At 46.2% G+C, this 25,846-nt stretch overlaps 1 protein-coding gene across 1 annotated transcript in view; it reads right to left on the bottom strand.

Annotated features, from left to right (window-relative positions):
• LOC149348246 (uncharacterized) overlaps nt 1–25,605 on the bottom strand; it is a 28,372-nt gene extending 2,767 nt beyond the window's left edge. The window contains exons 1-8 of the mRNA XM_089541708.1: nt 25,527–25,605; nt 21,623–21,700; nt 16,813–16,956; nt 15,916–16,148; nt 9,678–9,799; nt 8,063–8,180; nt 6,405–6,578; nt 426–563 (exon numbers count right to left, since the gene is read on the bottom strand). Coding sequence (XP_089397834.1) covers nt 426–563; nt 6,405–6,578; nt 8,063–8,180; nt 9,678–9,799; nt 15,916–16,148; nt 16,813–16,956; nt 21,623–21,700; nt 25,527–25,605 — 1,086 coding nt within the window. The remainder of the gene's footprint in view (nt 1–425; nt 564–6,404; nt 6,579–8,062; nt 8,181–9,677; nt 9,800–15,915; nt 16,149–16,812; nt 16,957–21,622; nt 21,701–25,526) is intronic.
• Nucleotides 25,606–25,846: the final 241 nt, after the last annotated feature.

The following is a 25,846-nucleotide window of genomic DNA, read 5'->3' as shown; positions in this document are numbered from 1 at the left end:
TTGGTATTCATTTCAGATGGAAAAGCGCAAAACGATGGGACCGGACAGGAGACAGGCGCTGCTTGCCAGGCCGGCTGGGGTAGAACAAGGACGCCGTAAGCGTGGATCTTATCTACACGGTCCTGTCTCGTCAGGTCTCTCCTGTTCTCGTTGAAGCCGGCGCCCAGCCTTGACAAAAAGCCTGTCTGCTGTTGTGTTCCATCGTTTCGCGCTGTTCCAGCACAAATGTTTAGGAATATCCTTGCAGAAGACGACCGCCCTGGTGCTTGGCGCACATTCCAACCGTCATAGGGCTCTAGTAAAGCGAGCTGTCGGCGGTCGCGTAATAGCAGTAAAATAACTGACAAGGTGTGAGTATTTCTGTTTAGCACCAGGAAAAGGAGTCACAGTTATTTCGCGCGTGGTCGGCTGAGCCAGCCTTGTACCTTGTCCTCTATCGACTCCAAGATCTCGAAGGAAGCCACTCCTCCCCCGATGCTGCCATTGTAGCCTGTAAAGAAGCAGCAACCGCTGCGGTAGTACCGGGAATGGCCAGAGTGTAGTAAGACTCCGTCCCAGCAATCCTGCGATGCGGAAAAGGTGATGTTTGTGTATAAAGAAGATAAAATGAGTCCATATGCCGCTATCTTTCGACGGCATATTTAACTCTATAGCAGCTCCCTTGAGCGATGACCCTCTCGTGAGTCTGCGCATTATTGATCGGCTTGGACAAGCTCAGACCGACGCCTCTGGGGATAGCTTTCCCCAAAACTCAGGAATCCGTAGGAGTAGGTATAAAACGCTTGATGGACCTGGTCGGCCTCTCCTAATGCAAACACGCGAGCGCATGGCCGTTCACTTTGGACGGCCACTACGACCGACAAAGCCGCGCGTAGAAGGGAAGTTGCTGATGACTCGAAGTACCACATCCCGGTCCATCTTCTGCTGCGCCACTTTGCTGCGATGAGTGGCTCTGTCGCACTGAGTGGCCCTCTAAAGAAACCGGCCACGCGCACGCGCGTCCGTGCTAAGAGTGGAGGACTCTGTACAATCCTACTCTTACCCGCTTCTCCACATCTCCGGTGTGAATATCATCGACACCTCGTTGGCATCAGCCATTACGCGGACAATAGAAAAATGAAACAAATGCGTACAGAGCTGCTGGCTTGGTGGCACAATCTTTCACCATCGTCTCCACCCTCCGGTGAAGACAAAATTGGGCAGCCGAATTCGACCCTGACTGGTAAACCCAGAGTGCACATACCATCTCATCTGAACTTTAGCTGGAACGTTTGTAGGCTCTCTATCTATCCTTGTTTGTTCAGCGTCAGCAGCAGTCATGAACGGCGTCATCATATTTGCTCAATAGATTGCGATACGACTAGCGTTCATCACTCGACGTACACTCATTATAAGGGGCTGTAATTTTTTCAGCTCATTTGTCTGCATTACGTGGCAGGAGATTCGGATTTCTGGAAGGCAAGCAAGCTATGCCCTGCAGAAGGAAGTCACTAGGATTCCGCATCAATGCTGACAGGGCAATCGTTCGTATGCGGTCTAACGACCTATATGTACTCGGATGATTTTCCAGGAGTACGTTGGTACTGTGAACATAGGGCAGCAATTTTTTTATTTAAACAAGCGATGCTGGCTCCGACACAAATTCTACACGTAGGGTCATGTACGCCCTCCTAATTTTTAGTATTGTCACGCGAGAGACGACTGTCAGGTGTAGCGGTGCCGTTGGGAAGCAGAGCTGAAATACGCTTGGAGGGAACGAACATGTGCACCAATCAGGCCACTGGGGCTGGAGTCGTGTGCTTGGCTGTACTCCTTGATCCTGGAATGATTTTTATGGTCATATTCCAATGCAACAGATCTGTGGTGGTGGGGATGGTGTGACACTTTTTATTAACAGCCTTAATGTTAGGCGTTCGATAGGTACCGGACCAAGGTGACGAGGGCGCGTTGCAGGTTCAGGTCCCGGGAGGCAAGCCACATGGGCCACGGTGGGGGTGGCGGGAAAGGATAGGCTGGGGACTGGAAGGCTGCGTGGCACTGTGTAAGGCAGTGTTCCATGTCTGCGTAGGTGTGTGGACAATTTGGGCACTGAGGTGTGCCGGTACAGATAAAGTTTGGCTGGTGTACGTAGGAGATTAAACTGTATTTGGCGAGAAATGCGAGCTTCACGGATAAATAAGTATGGGTATGGTGGCGGTAAATCAGCTAAGTTCAATTTTTTCTGCGTGTAGTATTCGTCGACAGTGTGTCTGTAAGCCCTGACCGCCTGCTCCGTCGGTGGGCTCGTCCATGGGATCCCCGGCGCCAGGTGTACAGTTTCGCAGGCAAGCTGGTGAGCCAGCTCATTGCCGGGGATGCCCATGTGACCAGGGATCCACCGAAGGGTCACCGGTCGTGGGCTTAATGCTAAGAGGGCGGAATTTAAGGCCGATCGGGTAGGGAAAGGGAGGGCTCTTTCATGGAAGGCACGCAGAGCTGCCTGCGAGTCTGTATAGACAACGTATTGGGGGGCGAGGGGTAGGGTGGCAAAGTATGTGATGGCATCGGCGATCGCATGTATTTCTGCGTGGAGGGTGGGGAGGTGTATGGACCGGTTGTGTGAGTGCTGGTTGTACAGAGGCAAGGGTGGAGGAAGAAGGCTGCTGTGGAGCCCGCGGTTTCCGTGAGACAGGCGTTTGTGTAGGCCACCGCCGCAGCGTCCAAGGGTGGCTTGTGGTTGTATGCGTATGCCTGGCGGCGGCCTGCGTGTGTGTGAACGGACATGTTGCGTGGAATGGGTGCGAGGCGGAGGTTAAGGGGGTAGATCGGAGACTGCGGTGGGTCTGGGAAAGAGATGGGGGCGTAGGGAGTCTGTGATAGTATCCACCGCCCAGCTGATTAACTGGACAGGCGGATGATTTGTCTCTCTCGGTGCAGGTTAAGGAGGGCTGGAAGGGGATGGAAAAGGCCTGTTCTGTACAGGGTGTCTGTAGAAGCCTGATGGGGGAGCCCTAGAGTTGCTTTATATAGTGTATTGAGGGCTCGGGTTAGCTTGTCGTGTTGTGTACTTGTAAGGGGGCAGTAAGGTATGTAGTACAGGAATTTGTTCACGGCCAGAGCTTGAGCAAGGCGGCTGGCGTGTGTCTCGGAGAAGCCGGCATGTTTTAAAACTACGCGGCGGAGTAAGTGTGTGATTGATAGGCATGTGCGTATGGACTGATTGATGGCAGAGGTGGTGAAAGTGTTGGAGATCAGTGACATACCCAGGATGCGATAAGAGTCGACACGGGGGATGCGTTGTCCGGCTAGGGTGAGGGAGATGGAGGGGTTCATCGTACGTTGATATTTACTGCGTGTTACGAGTAGAAGTTCAGATTTCTTCGGAGCGGGTTGCAGGCCCGCTTGGGAGAGGTGTGCGGAAATGGTGTTAAGTTCCTGTTGGAGTGTAGTTTGGACTTCTCCCGGTGAGCCAGTGGTGACCCACAAGATGAGATCGTCTGCATAGAAGAGGAAATTAAGGTCGGCAGTATCGGCTAAGGCCCGGGCGAGCGAGACCATGCCTAGGTTATATAGAATGGGAGAGAGGACAGCACCCTGTGGAGTGCCACGAGTGAGTGGAATGGGGTGACACAGTTTGTCGAGATAGCGGATACGAGCGGAGCGGTGGGAGAGGAAAACTCTTATGTACGTGTACATGTTGTGTTCGCACTGCGTGTCAGCTAGTATGGTGAGGATGTGGTCGTGTGATATGTAGTCGAAAGCCTTGCGTATGTCAACTGTTACTAAGGCTTTGACCTGCGCAGCGTCTGGAGCATTTGTGTTAAAGAAGGTTTGTTGAAGGAGAAGGAAAAGGTCTTGGGTGGATAGTGCTCGGCGAAAGCCAATGGGGGTCGGGGGGAGATAGTCGGTGGCCTGTAGATGGGAAGTGAAGCACCATGTGCTCCATGAGGCTGCCCGCTCAGTAGGTAAGGGAAATAGGACGGATATTATCGATGGTGGAGGGTTTATTGGGTTTCGGTATGAATGAGACCAGGGACGATGTCCAGTCCACTGGCAGGGTGCCAGAAGTCCAGGCGTCGTTGATGACAGTAAGAAGAAATGTTTGGGCTTCGGGAGGAAGGTTCTTGAGAGTTGTGTATGTGATTTTACCTGCACGGGGGCAGAGTGTGTGTTACAACGTGTGAGTGCTGTGTCAAGTTCTGTGTGCGTGAAGGGAACGTCTAGTGCGGGAAGGGCTGGGCCATGATATAGTGAGTTTAAAGATGATTGTGAGGGTGGGAAATAAAGTTGTTGGAGGTTAGTGAAAGCCTCTGTTGGGGTATGGGAGGCGAAGAGGCGTTCGAGAGTGAGTGTGGGATGAGTTTGAGGTCCGACAAGGGAGCGGAGAAGGTACCATGATGATTTTTGATGTAAAGTTCCGTCTAAGCGGTCGCATGTTCGTGTCCAGTGTTCGGTGTCGAGTGTCTTGCAGTAGGAGATAATGTTGTTGCGGAGTGCTTGTATTCTGTCGCGAAGCTGTGTGTTGCGTGGCTGTGTAGCTCCGCTTCCACATTCGTAGAAGGTGAGGATCAGGATTGTCACGGGGGGTAGGATTGGAAATTTCACGTGTGGCCCGCGACTGGGTGTTTCTTAGATCAGCGACCCATGAAGTGTAGTCGGAGGGGTGAGACGGGGGGGGGGGGGGGGGGGGTAAGACCCGGCGAAAGTCTCACCACGAAGTGTGTCGCACCTTCGCCCTGCGTCGGAGGTGTTTTATGGGTATATTGATAACAAGGATGGAATGGTCACTTAGTAGGTATGTGTCAGTATTGTGCCAAGTAATATGTGGAATGTGTAGAGCGAAGGTCAGGTCGGGTGTGGTGTCTCTGTGATAGAAGGAACCCTGCCTAGTGGGGCGTAAAAAGTCATTCAGCAAGGATTAGTGTCCAGAGTATATGTGATTGTGAAGTAAGCGTCCTGCTTTGTGCGTGGCTCTGTAGCCCCACGGCTCTGTAGCCCCAAAAGGTGGGGCAGGAGGGAATGTTGTTTGGGGGGGGGGGGTTATAGAAGTTAACGAGAATGGTGGGAAGGGATGTAGGTACGAGGAAGAGTTCGATGGCAACTAGATGCTGTGTGAGTATATCAGGAATTTGGAGGACTGAGAATTTGAGGTCTCTTCGGATATATGTCGAGACAAGTGGTGTTCGATCCGTAGAACTCGCATGAATCACTCTGTATCCCGGGAGGTTGCGTTCTCCTCTGGTTTCCTGGAGTAGGAGACCAGAGGGCGGGTGGGGAAGGGTGAGGAGATGTTGGGAAAGGGGTGTACGTGCCGTGCGCATGCATCGGCATTTCCACTGGAGAAAGCTATGGAAGGGGGGTGTGCATAGTCTGATGTGTCCTCGAGGTTGTGGCTCTGAAGACGGCCACTGGGCTTTTTCTTTTTGAGGAGTGGGGAGTCAGATGGTGAGGAGAGGGCTGTAAGTGTATGTTGGATTTGTTCTATGATCTGTGGAGGTAGTATTTGTGAATATTCGAGTCAAATATAGAAGCTCTGTGCGCACCCTATAATTCGCGAATAATTTAAAAAAATATCTGCTCGTAGTACGTCGCAACCGATTAGGGCGACATCTCAGCGAGCATCCTCTACCGGATGACTTCACTGCGCAGTCTGGGCGAGCCTTCGCACTGAGCGTGCTCAGGTGGTGTGGGTGGGAGGGGGCGCGGATGGTGCTGTCCTGAACTGTTTTCTTTACTTTTGTAGCGTGAGCTACATTTGCCACAGTCTCGCCGCTTCGTGTGCTCTCTTGCTCGACCATACTGCGCATGCGCGAGGTGCAAGTGACGTCACTACGCACATCTGGCGTGCCTCGCCGCGCGCGCTCGCCGTGTTCCATGGAGGAAAAACGCCAACGGCAAAGAACACAATGAACGCCGACGGCCTATGGCTCCAGCGCCGCGTTTCTGGCCCAACTTTGTCAATGCCTACAGCCGACATCTCTCTGTCATGACCCCATGTACCTATAAGCACGATTCAGGCGTCCACTTACCCATGGAGCCGTTATGCCCACTTCCTTTCCTTCAAATGATCGGAGTGTAAAAAGTTGTCAGCGCCAACGCCAATAACACAACGAATGCCGACGGCCTATGGCTTCACCAACGTCGACGTCCTGTGGCTTCACCAACGAGGTGAACAAGAGGTGCAACCATAACAAATAAATAAACGCTTCACAATTGATACTGCACATTGTCTTGTCTTTAATTTAGTCACAGTTACACGTGCCGGAATTTCAAGGTTTAACAGCGAGGAAGCCAAGATAATAACAACATGCTTAACCAAGATATACCAATAACTCACGCTACGTATATCCTGGCATAGCAGAGCTAAGCCACTGCCAATTTTTAAAGACAGGAGCATTGATATGAACTTCGCGAACATAACTAACCGTTTCAAAGCGACCAGTGGTCCGATTCACAGCTGTCGCTTGTCGGAGCCCGACTCCCGTCTGGTTCACCTCACTCATGTCAACCCCGAGAAAGAGGTCCATTCGTAGGCTCAGCGTTAAGACGAACACAGCAGATGGGTTTGCTGTGTCGGCAATCAAGTGCACTTCCTCCTCCTGCGAACAGAAAAGAAATAATAAAAAAAATTACATTTTCAAAAGAAAATTGAACAATGAAAAACAAAGTTGTAGCGGCACCCTGGCCGAGGAAGAGCGTCTTCGGCTCGCCTGTCGGAAAAAAACTTGAGAAAGGGTAGAAATATTACCTGGCAATACACTAAAATGAACACGCAACCTCAAATTTACTTCGGCCAAGGGCACGGGTGTCTCTCTTATTCACCAACCCTTCGTGGGGAGCAGTGAAGAAAAGATCCCACTGTTTTTAATAGATAGCAAACACAGCGAACACAATACGCAAGCCAGTGCCTATCGTGCGTAGCACCAGCCGACAAATTTAGAGCTGAAACGTGGTAACTACTGTGCACCATTAAAAGGTGCATCGCTTATCAAGATCACTGTTGAGGTATGAAACGAAAAAAAGGAAACGATCAGAAGTAAGCCATAATTATGAATTTTCATATATATCGAGAACAGGCCGTTGTACATGTATTCCCGCAGGCCGACGTAACCTGCAATTCCCATGGCGCTCTAATGAGTCAGTTGTTCGGAAAATCTCTATGTGCGTAAGAAGACCACAATTATTAGTGCACGTCCCTGTTTGTGCAAAAAAACATACGATTAATGCGTTCTAAATAACGATGTTGCTTCCTTGAAACGCAGTTCTCCAAGATCGACGCTTATCAAGTAAAAGTTGTCGTTGTCTTAATAATAAAATTTGTCATCAACTTCTTGCAGTATATATTTCATAAATGAATTTGAACGGTACTTCAACTGCGCCGACATGAAAAAAAGGAAAAGCAAGGACAGCTGTACGATTAAGAGAAGGCATTTTAACAGGTTTTTACAGCACTGTACACTCGAGACATGCTGTAGTGATGACCTACAAAAAAAATTGCGTGGATACTTTGGCAACTAAAGTGTTGAGATGCGAAAGCCGAGGACACTATGCCGTGACGACTTCCGGTGGATGTGACGTCAAAATGTTCTCGTGGCTATACCGATACCCAAATTGTACATCTTTCGGGGATCTTAGGTGTTAATTATGCTTAATTACGCATTTCTCCGTCTAATTTGACACAAGTACGACGTTTTCACGACCATTCTGTGACAATTTTCACTACGCCGTGACGACTTTCGGTGGATGTGACGTCACACCATTCCCGTGGCTATAGCGACGTCCACGCTATTTCGACGCAATTTTGACATTTTTCCCTACAATTCATTAACTAATTAACCTACAGTCATCAACCTTGGCTTCTAGATTCATTTTTCCTCCTCTATCTGATGAAACTATTGGTTTTCTTCTATCTATTCCGTTCTCCAGTTAAACGCGTGTGACACGTTTTGTTAACGGACAACAATATGAGGCATTGAAGGCTTTCGCCTTAAAAAAAAAAAGTTCATCGCTTTTTTTTTTTTAAATACGTCGCGAAAGCACTGCTGTTTCATATCACTGCCACTAGAAGACGCCAGGTGCTAACCATTGAAGCTTGCTCTGGAAAGAAGAGGCAACTGTGGTTCCAGGCAGAAGGCGGCTGCACCTGCTTCAATGTCGGATTTGCTTCGGTTATGGTCAAGATGATGAGTATGATTTCCAGTCTGCAAAGAACGAAGAGAAACGAAGAAAGTATTTAACAATTCAAATGCGTAACCTGGTCCAAAATTTGGTGGAAACAGAAGCCGCAACTTCTACCCATATTTGATGCCAAGGAACACTTTTTTCGCAACGCCACCTATTGCCCGCCTTGTCCGGAACTCTGGCGGAGTGTGCTAGACAGCATTGCTTGTCCAGAAAAACTTTCCTACTGCTAGTGTGAAATAGTTGCATGGTTAAGCAGATAGTTTGGTTTACTTTCTGAGGTTTAACGTCCCAAAGCTACTCAGGCTATGAGAGACGCCGCAGTGGAGGGCTGCGGAAACTTCGGCCACTTGGGGTTCTTAAACGTGCACTGACATCGCACAGTACACGCGCCTTTAGAATTTCGGCTTCATAGAAATTCGACCGACGCGGCCGGGATCGAACCCGCATCTTTCGGGCCAGCAGCCGAGCACCATAACCACTGAGTCACCGCGGTGTAAACAGAAGCCGCAACTTATACCCATAATTGACGCCAAGGAGCACTTTTTTCACAGAGCCACCTCTTGCCCGCGTTGTCCAAAACTCCGGCGGAGTGTGCTACATAGCATTGTTTGTCCTGAAAAACTTTGCTACTGCTAGTCTAAAATGGTTGCATGATTAAGCAGATAGGTTGGTTTAGTTTATGGGGTTCAACGTCCCGAAGCGACTGAGGCTATGAGAGACGCCGTAGTGAAGGGCTCCGGAAACTTCCACCGCCTGGGGTTCTTTAACGTGCACTGACATCGCACAGTACACGGGCCTCTAGAATTTCGCCTCCATCGAAATTCGGCCGATGTGGCCGGGATCGAACCCGCGTTTTTTGGGTCAGCAGCCGAGCGCCGTAACCACTCAGCCACCGCGGCAGGGCCGTATAAGCAGATATTATAGTCTTGTGCGGCCATTTCCATAATTTAAACTGGATTAAACGTCCCGGCTCCCGATTTTTTTTTTTAGCTCACCGCAGACGGTAGGAGCAGTCAACTAACGCGTGGAGTTCTTCTCAGGCAGTCGCTTGGCGGTTTCGCTATCGGTTTTATTTTGTTTTTTAGGTTTCCGTGAATAAATAAATCCATTCAGAGGCTACACAGTGTAAATTAGGCCCACGGAAATAAAAAAACGCGTGTACTCTGCTTTCGCCGATCGCTAAGTATCACACCGCCGACGGCACAGCGGCAAGCAGCCTCGACACTGGCTAAAAGGTTGGTTGACTCCTCCTACCGTCTGCGGTGAGCTAAAAAAAAAAAGGCGGGAACCGAGATGTTTGATCCAGTTTAAATTATGGAAATCGGCCACACAGGGCAATAATTCGAAGTTTCTAAGAATGTTCGGAAAGTGTACATCGAGTTCTCGCGTTAAAAAGACGAGTTCCGATTCCTGTATAGTGCACCTTTAACTACCCTTTGTGCAGCATTTAAACATTGCCAAGTGCGCAAGGCGTGCATTAGCGCCGCCAAAAGAGATTCATGTGTCCTACTTACTGGCTGATATCTTGCAAAAACGCACGGTAGGTATCGTAGACGATGTTCAGCGAACTTGGCATAAAGCCAAAGAAGAACTCAGTCGAAGGAGCCTGAAGTTGTGCCAAAACATCCTTTGTTTTCTGGAAAGCACAATAGCAGAATGGTGAACAATGGAAGAAGGTAAAATTAGCGCTGATGCGGGTTTTACGAGCGAAGACTGTATTTTTTTTTATTTATTGGGGTTTAACATCCAAAACCAGATGCATGCGATAAGAGACAAAGAGGGCAATGTCATTAGCAATATGGATAAGATAGTTCAAGTAGCCGAAGAGTTTTACACAAATCTATACTGTAGCGATTGCAATCAGAATGTTACTTAGAGAGGCAGTGGAACACAGCAATGGGACATCCCACCAGTAACAAAGGAGGAAGTAAAGAAAGCCTTGGGACCAGTGCAGAGGGGGAAAGCAGCTGGTGAGGATCAAGTAACAGCAGATTTGTTGAAGAACAGAGGAGAGATTGTGCAAGAAAAACTAACCACCCTGTATACGCAATGCCTTGTGACCTCGAGCGTACCTAGAGCTTGGAAAAACGCTAACATTACCTTAATTCATAAGAAAGGTGACGCCAAGTACTTGAAGAATTACAGACCGATCAGCTTACTGTCTGTTGCCTACAAGGTATTTACTAAGGTAATCGCTAATAGGGTCAGGACAACCTTAGACTTCAATCAACCAAAGGACCAGGCAGGCTATCGTAAAGGATACTCGCCAATGGACCATATTCACGCAATCAATCAGGTGGTAGAGAAATGCGCAGAATATTTCTGCGCATTTCTGCGCAATAATACTGGGATGCGATGTTATCTCTGGATCACATGACTTTGTATAATACATTTCTTGCAAAGTTGCACCTAATATACTCGACATCATACAAATCTGTCAAAATTAAACAAAGAAAACCAGACAACCACTGGATAACGCAGGAAATTATGGAGTTGTGTTACTTAAAGGATAAAGCCTGGCAAAACTGTAGGAAGGACCCTGAAAACACTGCACTTAGACAGCAATTTCGCACATTGCGAAATCTTGTAACAGCCAAAACGCGACTGGCTAAAAGAAGATACCTATCCCAGCAGTTTGCACTGAACAAGAACGACGGAAAAAAGACATGGAAATTAGCAAACAGTTTAATGGGCCGGGTCAAACAGTCTACGATTGAGGAGACGATCGAAAAAAACTTTCCGAAGGTAGAAACACAGTCATTGTGTGAACTGTTTAACGACACATTCATTCACGCAACAGATAAGCTGCGCGTCGCTCATGGAACAAAACGTCTAGAATACAAGCCAATACTTACATGCGCACAAACAGCGTACCTTCCCGAGTTAACAGAGACTGAGTTGTGGAACATCATACGTAGAATGAAGATGTTCAAGCCGCCAGGTTTTGATAAGATCCGTGTGCGCGATCTGTACTGCAACTTTAACATATTAAAAGGTGTGATCCTCAAAATACTAAACGGCATATTAGAAACCGGAATAATGCCCAGACAATTGAAAATATCGATAGTGAGGCCTGTGTATAAAAGCGGAAAAAGAAATGACTGCGCAAACTACAGACCGATTTCTATTATATCTGCTATTGCGCATATTTTGGAAAAACACGTGGGATTAGTTATGCAGTCTTTTTGCGAGAAGTTTTCTTTAAATAACCCGGCACAATACGGCTTTACAAAGGACCGGAACACAACTACGCTCTTAGAAGAATTCTCGGATTACGTTAACACCGCCATTGAAAACAATCATCTTACATTAGCACTATTTTTAGACCTATCGAAAGCCTTTGACACTATTGATCACGCATTAATGTTGCAAAAGTTAGAAAACATGGGTTTCCGGGGACGATTTCATCAATTCTTTCAGGGCTATTTCACAGACAGAGCACAGTGCGTTAGAATTGATGATAAATACAGTGAATTTAGGGCGATCAAATTTGGTGTTCCACAAGGAAGTACACTGGGCCCATTACTATTCAATATGTACGTCTCTGAACTCGGTTTTTTGAAATTAACGTCGAGAATCTTTCAGTATGCAGACGACACAGCACTAGCACTAGAATTCACTGATCTTCATTTTGCAAGCAAAAGCTTTCAGCAGGATATATGCAAGGTAATAGACTGGCTTGCTCAAAACTCAATTTATTTAAACCAGCAAAAAACGAAACTTCTCTGTTTTAGAAACCCGCACAAGCGAGTACTCCTAAATGAGTCACTTTTTTTACATGGCTCGCATTGTGATTCGTGCACATGTAATGTCATACCATTTGAACCTTCAGTAAAATATCTCGGAATAATATTTGATGAGCATATGGCATGGACTAATCATGTGCAGTATATATGTAACAGGCTTAGAGCCGTGTCCGCGATGATGTACAACCTCAGAGGTAAGACTTCGATGCACTTAAGGCGCGTCATATTCAAGGCACTAGCTGAATCTATTATAACCTACGGCATTACATTATATGGCACCTGCTCTGATCACAAAATGGGATCCATAAATCGCATAATTAAAAGAATTGTAAACAGTATAACTTATGGTACTATGCTGCAGGAGGTTGATAAGGAGGAAAAATACAGTATACTAGGTGTACTGGAAATGCGGGAACTATTTTATTACACAGTGCTCACACGTCATTACTTTACAAATGCTTTCAAAATACCCGTCAAGAAAAACGCTGCCTTAAGAAAGACAGAAGCTTATATTAAGCCGCGCTGCTTCACGCATTATGGGAAAAAGATACGGAGATATTACGTGCCACAGGTATTCAATACACTTGGTGAAGAATTTTACAATTTCAAAACAAAACGTAAAATGACTAAAACAATAAGAAAATGGTGCATATCCTTGCAGATAAATCACTGATGGCCTCTTACATGTTATAATCTACTTTCTCTGTTTTTGCTATAATCTACTTTCCCTTTTGCTTCAGATTTTAGAGTTGTTTAGATATTTTTAGATTTGTTCAGTTGTTTAGATGGCTCATTTCAAGTTGTGATGACGTCTGTTCATGTTTGTTTTCGTTTTTCTCGAGTTGCATTCCTATTTGCTCAATATGCATACATAATTTTTGTATAATATGCATGCATTAGTGTTCTCAAATTTATTGTTTTGTGCATAATTTTTTGTACACATTCGGTGATTCACTGTACTGCCTGAACAACCAACAAGCACGCTGTGCTTAGGTTGGACGGGAAAACTCATGTACTAAATGAAAATGAATAAATTTGATTTGATTTGATTTGATTTGATTTGATTTGAAAATAACCAGCCCCTATATATAGCGTTCATTGATTGCGAGAAAGCATTCGAATCAGTAGAAACCTCAGCAGTCATGCAGGCATGGCGGAATCAGGGTGTAGAAGAGTGGTATGTGAAAATATTGGAAGATATTTATAACGATTCCATAGCTACCATAGTTCTCCATAAATTCAGTAATAAATTTCCAATAAGGAAAGGTGTCAGGAAGGGAGACACGATCTCGCCTATGCTATTCACTGCTTGTTTACAGGAGGTATTCCGGGGCCTGAAATGGGAACAGTTTAGGATAAGAGTTAATGGAGAATACCTAAGTAATTTGCGATTCGCTGATGACATTGCCTTGCTAAGTCACTCAGGACATGAACTGCAAAGCATGACCAATGAATTAGACAGGCAGAGCAGAACGGTGGGGCTAAAAATTTACATGCCGAAAACCAAAGTAATGTTCAACAGCCTAGCAAGGGAACTGCACTTCGCAATTGGTAGCCAGGTGCTGGAAGTAGTAAGAGAATATACCTACTTAGGGCGCGTAGAGACAGCTGATCCAGATCATGAGAGGGAAATAACTAGAAGAATAAGAATGGGGTGGAGCGCATATGGCAGGTTCTCTCAGCTCATGAATGGTAGTTTACCAATATCCCTCAAGAGAAAAGTATACAACAGCTGTATCTTACCGGTATTCACCTATGGGGCAGAAACGTGGAGGCTAACAAAGAGGGTTCAGCTTAAGGACAACGCAGCGAGCTATGGAAAGAAAAATGATAGGTGTAACGTTAAGGGATCGGAAGCGGGCGGAGTGGGTGAGCGAACAAACGCGCGTTAGTGATATCCTAGTTGAAATCAAGAGGAAGAAGTGGGCTTGGGCAGGGCATGTAATGCGAAGGCAAGATAACAGCTGGTCCTTAAGGGTAACAGAGTGGATTCCAAGAGAAGGCAAGCGTAGCAGGGGGTGGCAGAAAATTAGGTGGGCGGAGGAGATTAAGAAATTTGCGGGAATATAGTGGCCGCGGCTGGCGAAGGACAGGGTTAATTGGAGAGACATGGGAGAGTCCTTTGCCCTGCAGTGGGTGTAGTCAGGCTGATAATGATGATGATGATGATGATGATGATGAAGATCCTCTACAAAACGTAAAAGGAGGAGGCGGCTATCAGAGGCTGCAAACGCACCCATGAGTGGAAAAGAGATTCGTTGTCAAAACATACTACTAAAACATAGGTTAAGTGCTAATAAAACACAAACAGTACGTAGAATCATTCACTCCTAAGTGGAGTATGACGTCTATTATAAAAGCGCTGCCTGCAGGACTGGCCCCTAACTGAGCCCAAGTTTGCTACGGCAGTCTCATTCTGCGGGCACCCCAGCACTTCGACACTTCCACCCATGATGATGATGATGATAATGATAGATTTGTAAAGCACAAGGGCATCTGTGGCCTAAGCGCGCCATCACACAAGTTGCTTTTCGACTATTAAAGGTGGGGTCAAAGACCCATTTTCTAAGCATTTAAACCCAGAAAAGCCGAGCACCAGACTAGGAGAAAGCTTGTACCGTATCACCGGTGGGTACCCGGCGGCACAGGGGATCGAACCACGCACCTCCCGCACGCGGGGCGGATGCTCAACCATTTGCCCATCGCTGCGGGGCTACACAATGCAAAATGGCACTGCGCTGAAATCAGCAGTGTTTAACTCCAGCAGTTTATTAGCAACTGCAGTTCCGCCGAGGATTACACAGGCGCTCTCTTCGTCCCACACAAAATTTCAGTTGGGCTTCAGGAGCATTTTCTACCTCTTCTTTGAAAAAGTATTTTTATGGTTCTATGTGCTTTAACAATCCAAAACGACTCAGGATATGGGGGACACCAGACTCCGGATAATTTCGACTACCTGGGTTCTTTTATGTGCATTTACATTGCATAGTACACGGGCCTCTATCATTTAGTCTCTATCGAAATGCGACAGCCTCGGCAAGGATTTAAGAATCTTTCGCGTCAGCAACCGAGCGCCATAACCACTGAGCCAGCCCGGCGGCATCTTTGAGAAAGTAGAAATGACATTAAGCGGGTATGCTGCACCGTAAAACGCAATTAGATGAAGATACTACCAGAGTGTATTCCAAGAGAAGGCAAGCGCAGCAGGTGGCTGAAGAAAATTAGTTGGGGGAATGACATTAAGAAGTCTGTGGGGATACGGTGGCCGCAGCAGGCAAAGGACAGGGTCGACTGGTGAGTCATGGGGGAGGCCTGTGCCCTGAAGTGGCCGTAGTCAAGCTGATGATGATGATGACTACCAGACTGGCTACTTGATTCCTATGAGATGCTCCGGGAAGTTGAACTGTGCCAGTTAAAAGGCATTGCTTGTATGCTGAACAAAGAAAAGGAATTTTAATGAGAAAGCGCTACTTCACTAGGCCTAATCTGAAAATCTCGAGCTTGAGGATGACTTTGGTCAAACCATAAATAAATACAAAACATGAATAGTGGCGCGACTGGGATTCCAACCCGCTGTAGCACGAACAGAACAGCTTCGCTGGCCACTGCACGAGAGCACTATGTTATCACCGCCGCTGATCACGCCTCTTGTTAAACTGCAACCCACTCTCGCGCTGCGCATTGCACATCGTGGCCGTCTTCGAGTAATACTATTTTCAGACTAATATGCACACTCGCACGCTGTGCACTGCACATCGTCGTCTTCGTCAACTAATACTGCTATCGAACTAGTACTGTCACCTGTCGGCGCCTGTAATCGTTAAGCACGTCCCCCCCCCCCATTAATGCTTTGTTTGAGCTGAAGTTTATCACTGTTCAGAATAAGACAACGGGGCCAACCACTCTTGTACTTCAGGAGTGCACGAAGGCTTCGAATTAAGTGTGATCTTCTCAATGAGGTACCACGGCGTCGCAAACTTATATAGTTTACGGCTCCAGCACTTACCTCAGAGATTTGCTGAAGGGCCAGTTTTTCGCTCGACCAGTGAAAGGTAAAAATGCCTGGGGATTCCCGCAAAAGGCCGAAGCCCCTCAAGTCCAGATACTGGCGGATCTCTTGGGCGCTCGAAGCGAACTGCGGTTGGTTAACCAGGCCGTTCGCCTCCGCCACTCTTCCAGTGAAGCTGAGAGTGAAGAGGTACTTGCTGTCGTGAGGCTGGAGGAACAGGTACCGGGTCTCTGCGAATCCCGAACAGTTAAAAGACTGGAACATGACCAAATGAACAGATCCTCCGCAGATGGCGGCCTTAATCGTGTATACTCCCTTAGCAACCAGGAACGCAAGATGTTGAGGGCTCTCAAAATAAAAGAATTTGCTAGAAGATGGATGCGTTGTGGTCTTTCGGAGATGTCTAGCGCAAAATGCAATATTTTCACTACAAGCTGAAAACAGTGGACCCTGCGCCACTGAGGAGCAGACAGCTGCATCTTTGAACGAAAAAGCGTGCCTGTGTTTTCTGGCGCGTCTTCTCCCTGATTGGATCGTTAGCTCGCAACTGGTGAGAAGTACAAACAACCAAGATACTGTCTTGTCTTGCGCGGTTGCACAGAACGTTGGATTGAGGCATGAAATTGCATGAACGCTACTTTGCGGCAGGTTAGTATGTGCGCATGAACGTTATTTTATAGGAACGCTACATTTGGTTTTGCCAGCGGGCATCTATTCTTGGGCGATAAATGAGGCCACAGGTATTGACCAAATTTTTCTATTAAGGTTCTAAATTGGACGAACTTTGGTGAAAGAACTGCGCTGGAAACGGTAGTTAATCGCCATTGCAGGGCCTTCAATGCGTTGAAGTAAATAAAAAAAGAAATAAGCTTGATTCCGAAGTGGCTGACTCACTATTGTAGCTCCCGTCCGGTGACTGCAAGATATCAAGTATGGTGTAGTTGCATATGTCCGGAGAAGGTAGCCGCTGCAGTATGTAATCTGCGCTGCGACTGGGACCACTAGGGGCCTTTATCGTGCACAGTAGGGTCCCTGCCCCTGCAACCAACGGCGTCACTGTATCTAGAGTCCGTCACATGAGAACAGTTTCTCGGCCTACATGCAGAGAGCTCGAGACAGTGCTCAACGCTACCTTTCAACAGAAAAAATTGAATCCGACATTCTCTTTTCGCCGTCAAGGTGCACATCGGAATTTTCATGCGGTAACTGCAATTATATTTTATGCATATTGCTTACTGGCAGTTTCTCTGCACCTAACATATATATATATATATATATAGGAAAGGGGAATGAGGGGCTCGTTAGAAATATGAGAGAAGCCAACAGCCACAGAAACCAAGGAGCACAGGGGATTTTTTTATTTATTTATTTATTTTTTGTGGTGTTGATCAAGTAAGAATATTACTGTCGCTTTAAGCTAATTGATTAGAAAAGCAGAAGAAAAAACAACCACATGCCGCCGGTGGGATCCGAACCCACGACCTCCGAGCTTTAAGCGACAGTAATATTCTTACTTGATCAACACCACAAAAAAATAAATAAATAAATAAATAAAAATCCCCTGTGCTCCTTGGTTTCTGTGGCTGTTGGCTTCTCTCATATTTCTAACGAGCCCCTCATTCCCCTTCCCTTGTTTGCTTAATTGCTTAGCGAGGGCCTCGGTTCTGGCAGCCTTGATGCCATGAAGCATAAGAGGGTTCTCACAGCTTCCACCCTCGCCGTTCGATGGCGTTCTACGTCACACCAGCGGTAACTCAGGACGTTCCACGTCCGCCGCTTACGAACGTGGGTGGCGCTGATGAACACTCTCAAGGTTAGGTTATTTATAAAAAAAAACATAAATACCCCCCAAAGCAGAAGGTTTGACAGCCGTCGCCGTAGCTCAGAGGTAGAGCACCGGACGCGTAATTCGGAGGTCGTGGGTTCGGATCCCACCGGCGGCATGTGTTTTTTTTTCTTCTGCTTTTCTAATGAATTAGCTTTAAGCGACAGTAATATTCTTACTTGATCAACACCAAAAAAAAATAAATAAATAAAAAAAATCTCCTGTGCTCCTTGGTTTCTGTGGCTGTTGGCTTCTCTCATATATATATATATATATATATATTACAGGTTGCGAAAGCATGAAGTACTTGACTGCTTGCAATAGTATATAGCGAAGTGTACGCTTCGTTAAAGGAAACATATTTATTCGACTCGACGTTTCGATCGGAACACCGATCTTCTTCAGGAGAAGGTAGCCCGGTAGGGTCTACCTGAGGATCGGAACGAAACGTCGAGTCGAATAAATATGTCTCCTTTAACGAAGCGTACACTTCGCTATATATATATATATAGTAAGAACGTAGACCAACGTTTGAAACGCTTGAAACAATTTATTGACGTTTCGACCGTGGAACGGCCGTTGCACGGTCTGACGAAGGCCGTTCCACGGTCGAAACGTCAATAAATTGTTTCAAGCGTTTCAAACGTTGCTCTACGTTCTTACTACTACATACCGTGCAAAGATTTCCCCCTTTTTTTGCTGCATTATATATATATATATATATATATATATATGAAGCCAACAGCCACAGAAACCAAGGGTCACAGGGGATTTTTTTTTTAATTAATTAATTTATTTTGTGGTGTTGATCAATTTAGAATATTACTTAATATGTCATCGCTTAAAGCTAATTGATTAGGAAAGCAGAAGAAAAAACAACCACATGCCGCCGGCGGCATGTGGTTGTTTTTTCTTCTGCTTTCCTAATCAATTAGCTTTAAGCGATGACATATTAAGTAATATTCTAAATTGATCAACACCACAAAATGAATTAATTAATTAAAAAAAAAATCCCCTGTGCCCCTTGGTTTCTGTGGCTGTTGGCTTCTGTCATATTTACAACGAGCCCCTCATTCCCATTCCTTGTTTGCTTAATTGCTTAGCGAGGGCCTCGATTCTGGCAGCCTTGATGCCATAGGAAGCATAAGAGGGTTCTCACACAGCTTCCATCCTCTCCGTTCGATGACGTTCTACGTCACACCTGCGGTAAATGAGGACGTTCCACGTGCGCCGCTTATGAACGTGGGTGGCGCTGATGAACACTCTCAAGGTTAGGTTACTTGTAAACATAAATACCCCCGAAAGCAGAAGGTTTGACAGCCGTCGCCGTAGCTCAGAGGTAGAGCACCGGACGCGTAATTCGGAGGTCGTGGTTTCGGATCCCACCGGCGGCATGTGGTTGTTTTTTCTTCTGCTTTCCTAATCAATTAGCTTTAAGCGATGACATATTAAGTAATATTCTAAATTGATCAACACCACAAAATAAATAAATTAATTAAAAAAAAAATCCCCTGTGCCCCTTGGTTTCTGTGGCTGTTGGCTTCTGTCATATTTACAACGAGCCCCTCATTCCCATTCCTTGTTTGCTTAATTATATATATATATATATATATATATATATATATATATATATATATATATATATATATATATATATATATATATACATGCATGCTTGCGAAATTGAGAAACGCTTCATTTATGTAAACATTTATTGCTAGTTTAATGCGAGCCTGTCCTTTCTTGAAAAAGGACAGGCGCTATGCGAAACGTCGACTAGCAATAAATGTTTACCTAAATGCAGCGTTTCTCAATTTCGCATTTTACCATATATATATATATATATATATATATATATACATCGTTAGCCACTGGTGACCTCTCACTGATATGCTGACATGCCAGTGACATGCTGACAACTTCACCATGTCGCGTACTATGTTCTGCCCACTGTGCCAAGTTCACGGCGGCCAGGTTTTCTACTTTCGAACCTGGACATGGTTCGCCTAGGCTATTTTTGCAAATGTGCCTCAGACGCGATGGCAACCGTTACATTCTGCATGTATTTATTTTTATTCTTACCTTGAGTTGTTCGACACATTTTCACCATAGGGTAACCCAGCTTTTATTGTCAGCAGTGAAAAAAATTCAGAGGGCACTTTGACTGTCTAAAGTGCGTAGAGGCGAAAGCGTTTTCCGCACGACTCTGCCTATGTGACACTGGTGACGTCACTACTGGATGACGTCACACATAATTGATGACGAAGTAACGACAAATTACTAAGTAATGACTAATACTGATTAATCACTCAACATTAATTGAGTACTAATTAATGGCGCTTAAGCTCCGCCTTCAGGAGTGGAACGCGACAGCGTGTTGTAGCGCTGCCAGGGAGTCCACGGAACGCCACCATCCGTTCGGCGCGATGCCTTGCCCTTTGAACGCAACGCTTTTTGAGGAAAGGAAATGGCGCTGTAATTCTCAGCCATCTCGGTGGACACCTTAACCGCACTGTGCAGGAAGGGAGGAAGTGGCAGTGAAAGAAGAAAGAGGGGCCGTAATGAAGAAAGTGAAAATTGTATTTGAGGAAAGGAAATTACGCAGTAACTGTCTCACATATCTCGGTGGACACCTGTCAAAACGCGGACACATCTGTCGACACATCTGTCCACACGGCTGCCGACACGGACGCAGACACGGCTGCCGACACGAATTGCTAACGACAGCATGAGGCATTAAAGGCTTTCGCCTTAATATTCTCAATCTGTGACGATTCTACTGTTACCCTGGTGTCATCCCTTTTCGTTAAACACAGTAAGAAATTCGGTTGCACGCGCAGGCAGGTACCAGGCCGGAAACCCGAGGAACGAGTGCAATGACCCGTCAGAGCAACTCCAAGTTTCAAGCTTGTAAAAACGTTAATGAAGGCAAACAAAGCTAAACGAGGGCAAGCGTGCAAGCTTCGTTCAGGCGCATTTATCTTAACCGGTTAAATCGGGGGCAAATTTGTCCCGTTCCGGCCTGGAGCAGTTTTCCCCTCCGAAGACACTAAACCCATCAGTTCATCTCCATTCTACAGAGCGGTTCTTCGTGCTGGATCACGCTACCTGAAACAGCGTGACGCCAATTTTATCGCTGGTCGCGAGTATTTTCGACAAACGTCACGCGGCATGCAGAGTTGCTCGAGGCAGACACATGTCGATGAGGTAATTAATTGAAGGAAAATAAAATTGCAACTCTTAATCATCTCTGGAGATACACAATTAGCTCGGCACATTTCCCAGACTTCCTGAGGCTAACTCTATTGCTTGTTTGTATTATGCGAAGCATACTACTTTAGCTACCACTTCAGCCCTTCACCGCGGTTATGCGCCTCCAAATCACGTGATACATGACGTCACACCACGTGACACGATGACGTCATGACAGTAGAGAAACGGGGCCCACCTCGCGCCGTCGCTGTGGTTGTGCGCCTCCAAATCACGTGATACATGACGTCACACCACGTGACACGATGACGTCACGACAGTGGAGAAACGGGGGCCCACCTCGCGCCGTCGCTGTGGTTGTGCGCCTCCAAATCAAGTGATACATGACGTCACACCACGTGACACGATGACGTCACGACAGTGGAGAAACGGGGGCCCACCTCGCGCCGTCGCTGTGGTTGTGCGCCTCCAAATTACGCGACACGATGATGCTTCGCATTCTCCAGGCTTAACCAAGTTAAGCCTCAGCCATTTTTTTGCAATGTTAGAAATAGTAAGGTTACTTGCATAACGTTAACCCTAACCGTTTTTGTCTTTCACAATCTCACCGCCAACATTAGAGCAGGAACTTATTTACGCCCAGGTTCCAGTAACGCCTCGAAAACTCACATTCCTTTCGCTTGGTGGGGCTAGTCGCCGTTGTAGGCCTTGATGTTACGGCTGTGGTGGTTGTATAGCTCCGAGGCTCTACAGAGATCACAGAGAGGGAATGGAAAGGGCTATAAGAGATGCAGATTTTGATCTAACATAACAGAATTTGCTTCAAATTTCATTTTTCTTGAACCTATCACTCCTTAAAAGGTTTACGTGCTGAGTGCTAATGTTTAATGCAGCCATCATGGGGTGGCCAGATACCAATTCAATTACTCGAGGTGAAGTTTAGCGCAAAAATGGCATACGACGGCAATACTATACATTGTTTGGATAAGGCACTTGCATGATTGAATGAGAATTAATTACAACTTCGAGCCATCTACAGGATCGGAGACAAACAAGCAAGCAACTTCCTCGACGATGGTACTGGTGGCGCCATCTTCTGCCTACGAAATTAACGATTGTTTTCCCGTTGAAGCGCGATGAGGGGGTAAGAAGTGAGCGGCTAATTTCAAGATGCTTTCTCGACTGCTTTCGCTGAATAGTATTAAAGCAGTCATACGGACCGACCATTTTGACTCGCCTATAATCAAGCCATTCGCTAACTGTGCTTATATATGACCTTACAAAATGGCGTCCACATCTGCGGAATCCTCGATACAAAATGGCGTCCACATCTGCGGAATCCTCGCCGAGAACCCAATCGTCATGGAAGGCGACTGCTATGATTTTTATTCATGGAAGGCGGCCAACAACCCGATTGCCTTAACATGCGCCAGGCGATAACTTTGACAGCACAGTATCAGCACGAATTACGTTCGTACTTCAGCAGTAGCAAGCTGTTACTCGCCGTCCTAGGCGACTGCACAAAACACAGGCAAGAATGCAAGTACTTTTTCTCAAAATCTGTTCTTTTTCTATGGCAACGAAACATCAGCCAGCCTGCATGCATTACTGCATTGAGGTAGTAGAGGTGCAGCACGGAATACACGGGTACTTTTTTTAAGTGACCATTTTAATGGCTTCATCGCATACCAATTAAAATCGAAATAAAGAGAGAGCTTTTTACTGAGGCGGCCAACTTGAAAAACAGGTTCATAAATAGTTTCAGGGCGTGAGATGCAGCGCCCTTTAAACGTAGTTCTTGAATTTGTGGTCTCATAATCGCTAGATTAATGCAAATAATTCATCTGTCTTCTGAATTGCGTAGCACAGACAAAATTCTAGGCCAATGTATTTTTTGCTTTGAAACTGGAATAAACGAAAATCGGTGGCGCGCTCGCTTTTGCACTGCATGCCGGTAAATTGTTCTAAATTTCCCTGGTTGTTAATACGTCGACCTGCTTCTTCGGAGTAAAGCTGGTTCCGTCTCTGGCAACTCATTCCAAATGCGCTTTTAGAAAGCAAAGGCACAGGCATGAACTGACGAGATTTCCGATAATCTGATTTTGCGCAGTGTAGTTAAGATTGGTTTCGATATCTGCAAACAGCACAATGCCTAAACAGTTCAAAAAGCTATAGTCGCGAACCGGTGCTTATTCTGTGGTCAACGCAACAAGGGCGCCAATTTAGAGCAGCATCCTAGTAGAGCTCAATATTAAATCAAAACAAATGAATGAATATCAGAAGAGTAAAGCAAAATATAAAATTAAAACTTTACTGGCGTTGATTCCATGAGTTCGGTAGCCTCACAGGTGATCAAAAATTTCCGAACCAAACCATGAGAAAACCATAAAGATACTTACGAATGCGGCCTCTCGCTTATGTAGTTAAGGGAATAAATAAATTTTGGTGTCAGGAATGAATGCAATATCTCAAGTAGTCAACAAAATATAACAAGGAACGCGGTATGCATCAATAAGCACAACACATAACTGCCGCGCAGATCTGTATCAATAAGCACAACACATAACTGCCGCGCAGATCTGTATCTGAAATGCAACATAGGGTTGCATTCGAATGCAACATCGGGTGCTTAACAGGTCGCATCTCTCTATTTATAGCGAACCGAGTGGGATTTAATGATACCTAGCAGGTATCACTGAATTCTAAAAATTCTGGAGGTCTCTTTGGGTGTCGCATAAGTGCTTCACGCAGCACATCGGAGCGTTACACCTAGGAGAGAGTGTGTTCCCAGATCCCAGAGTTGCACGAAAACTCTTACCTCGTTTGGGAATGTCTAGCAGGAGGTGCCATGCCAAAAATAAAGCTCGCGCTTTTGTAATCTTACACTGAATGGCGGCTTCACCTTCACGGGTGGACCACCATGTTGCCGCTGACTAGAAGAAAATGCAGAAGGTCCTCCTACATCAAAGAAGATGCGCTAATTGGTTGATATTTCATACACCACGGAGCGAAAAGTTGGCATGGAATGCGCCAAGCGCAGAATGGGACATAACGCTTCGGTCATTCCTTTTAAGCCGTTTCAGTGGTTGCGACTAGCAATTCACTAAAAATACCAGCCTACACGAAACTCCTCTAATATGAAAAACATGGCAGCTGTAGAGGATCTTACGTGTAATACGCTAAATGTAGCGTTAACATCCTAGTTATCAGGTTGCTCGAAATCTAGTTTAGAATATTTCCTACCGTTGAGTGATCAATTTTGTACGCAAAAGTTTCTCCACTTAAATATTTTGACTTACACCTTGCGTAAAGCTCGCCCCAGTGATGCTAGATTTGCAAAAAACATAAGCTTGCGCACATACATCGAGGATAATTAAGTAAACATCGACCACCAGGAAAGTGCGTGAACTTTCTGAGCTACACTCGTATTGCCAAGTAGAGGCTCTAGCAGACATAGGCATACAAAAAGTTAGAGTGGGCGATTAAAAGGAATGAAAAATAATAATGCCCCGCCCGCACCGCTAAAAGCACAACGGGCTAAACATAGGCATACAATCACCATCAACCTGATTACGTCTGCAACAAGGCAAATGGTTCTCCTATGTCTCTCCAATTAACACTGTCCTGTACCAGCTGCGGCCAACCTATACGGGCAAAAACTTGCCACCGTATACGAGCAAGAACTTCTTTATTACATCCGCCCGCATCTTTCACTTTCTGCTTTCTACGCTTACCTTCTCTTGATATCCAGTCCGTTACCCCTAACGACTATCGGTAGGCTTTCCTTAGCATTACATGCCCGGCCCAAGCCCATTTCTTATTCTTGATTTGGACTAGGATGTCATTACCCCTCGTTTGTTCCCTTACTTACTCTACGTTCTTCCGTTTCCTTATCATTACACTTATCACTTTCCTTTCCAGCCATTACTTGTTCGCTCATGACCCGCAGTAGACCACTGCAAATAAAGACTCTACGATAACGGCGGATGTCGTAGTCTGGCGAGAAGACCATCGAACACCTTTTTCTCCATTCAAGGTAATCGAACCGCAACGCCCACGTTTAATTTAGACGCACTCTGCCACTTTAGATTCGCTTCGGACGCCTGCGACCCCTTGCCGTTCCACACCCGAATGTACACCCGCTATCGCAAACCGGAGCAGACGCACTTACGCGTAACCAGTCCATGACAACTAAGCTTCCTGGAAAAACTGAGGTGATGGACGTGGGCGGTTCCAAAGCGGTTCCCTACATCACTCGTAGCTTTTTCTCTCCTATTCTGTCGCACGCTTCGAGTTGTTCCCGTTTCGAAGTCCTGACCGTCGGAAAACTGGTGGCAGTACGGATGCTTTAGAGCATGCTTTAGTGTGAACCGCCAGTCCTTGGCGTGGCGAAGCCTGCATGGTACACCAGCGGTAGAGTTTTTAGGCTTCCTTCTTATGTGCTTCGGCTGTACGGCTGTGCTTCGGCACTAGTTAACTAGTTAGGCGACCCTGCATCACTCTAATATCAAGCAATCATTTGACAAACTCACAAGCCCTGCCTTTTGTTCACTTATTAACGTGTAAGCCTTACTTGCCCCTGGAAAGTAAGCGTGGATGAGGCGCCGTTGGCCGGCGGCCCCCTGTAAGACTCGATATGCGCCAGTCTCCATCGCCGAAGCGCAAGCCACTGGTGTCCTGGAATGAGGAGCCCGCGCACAATCCGCTCCGGCCTCCTTTGATACAATAAATGTTCATTCTCTTTCTCTTACTCGCACCATTCAGCGAAGACTGTTCTGTGTGTGTGTAATAACGCTCGATGGTACACAAAAAAATGGCCCGTTCATGCAACCTGGCCGGTAGCGGTTAAATTAATGATTGGTCGCGCGAGGTTGCTCGGTACACAGCTTAAGC

The sequence above is a fragment of the Amblyomma mixtum genome, chromosome 4 (assembly GCF_055824585.1).
Source record: "Amblyomma mixtum isolate Tamu chromosome 4, ASM5582458v1, whole genome shotgun sequence".
NCBI lineage: Eukaryota > Metazoa > Arthropoda > Arachnida > Ixodida > Ixodidae > Amblyomma > Amblyomma mixtum.
Note: the sequence above shows the minus strand (reverse complement) of the source record. Positions and strands in the feature narration are given on the sequence as shown.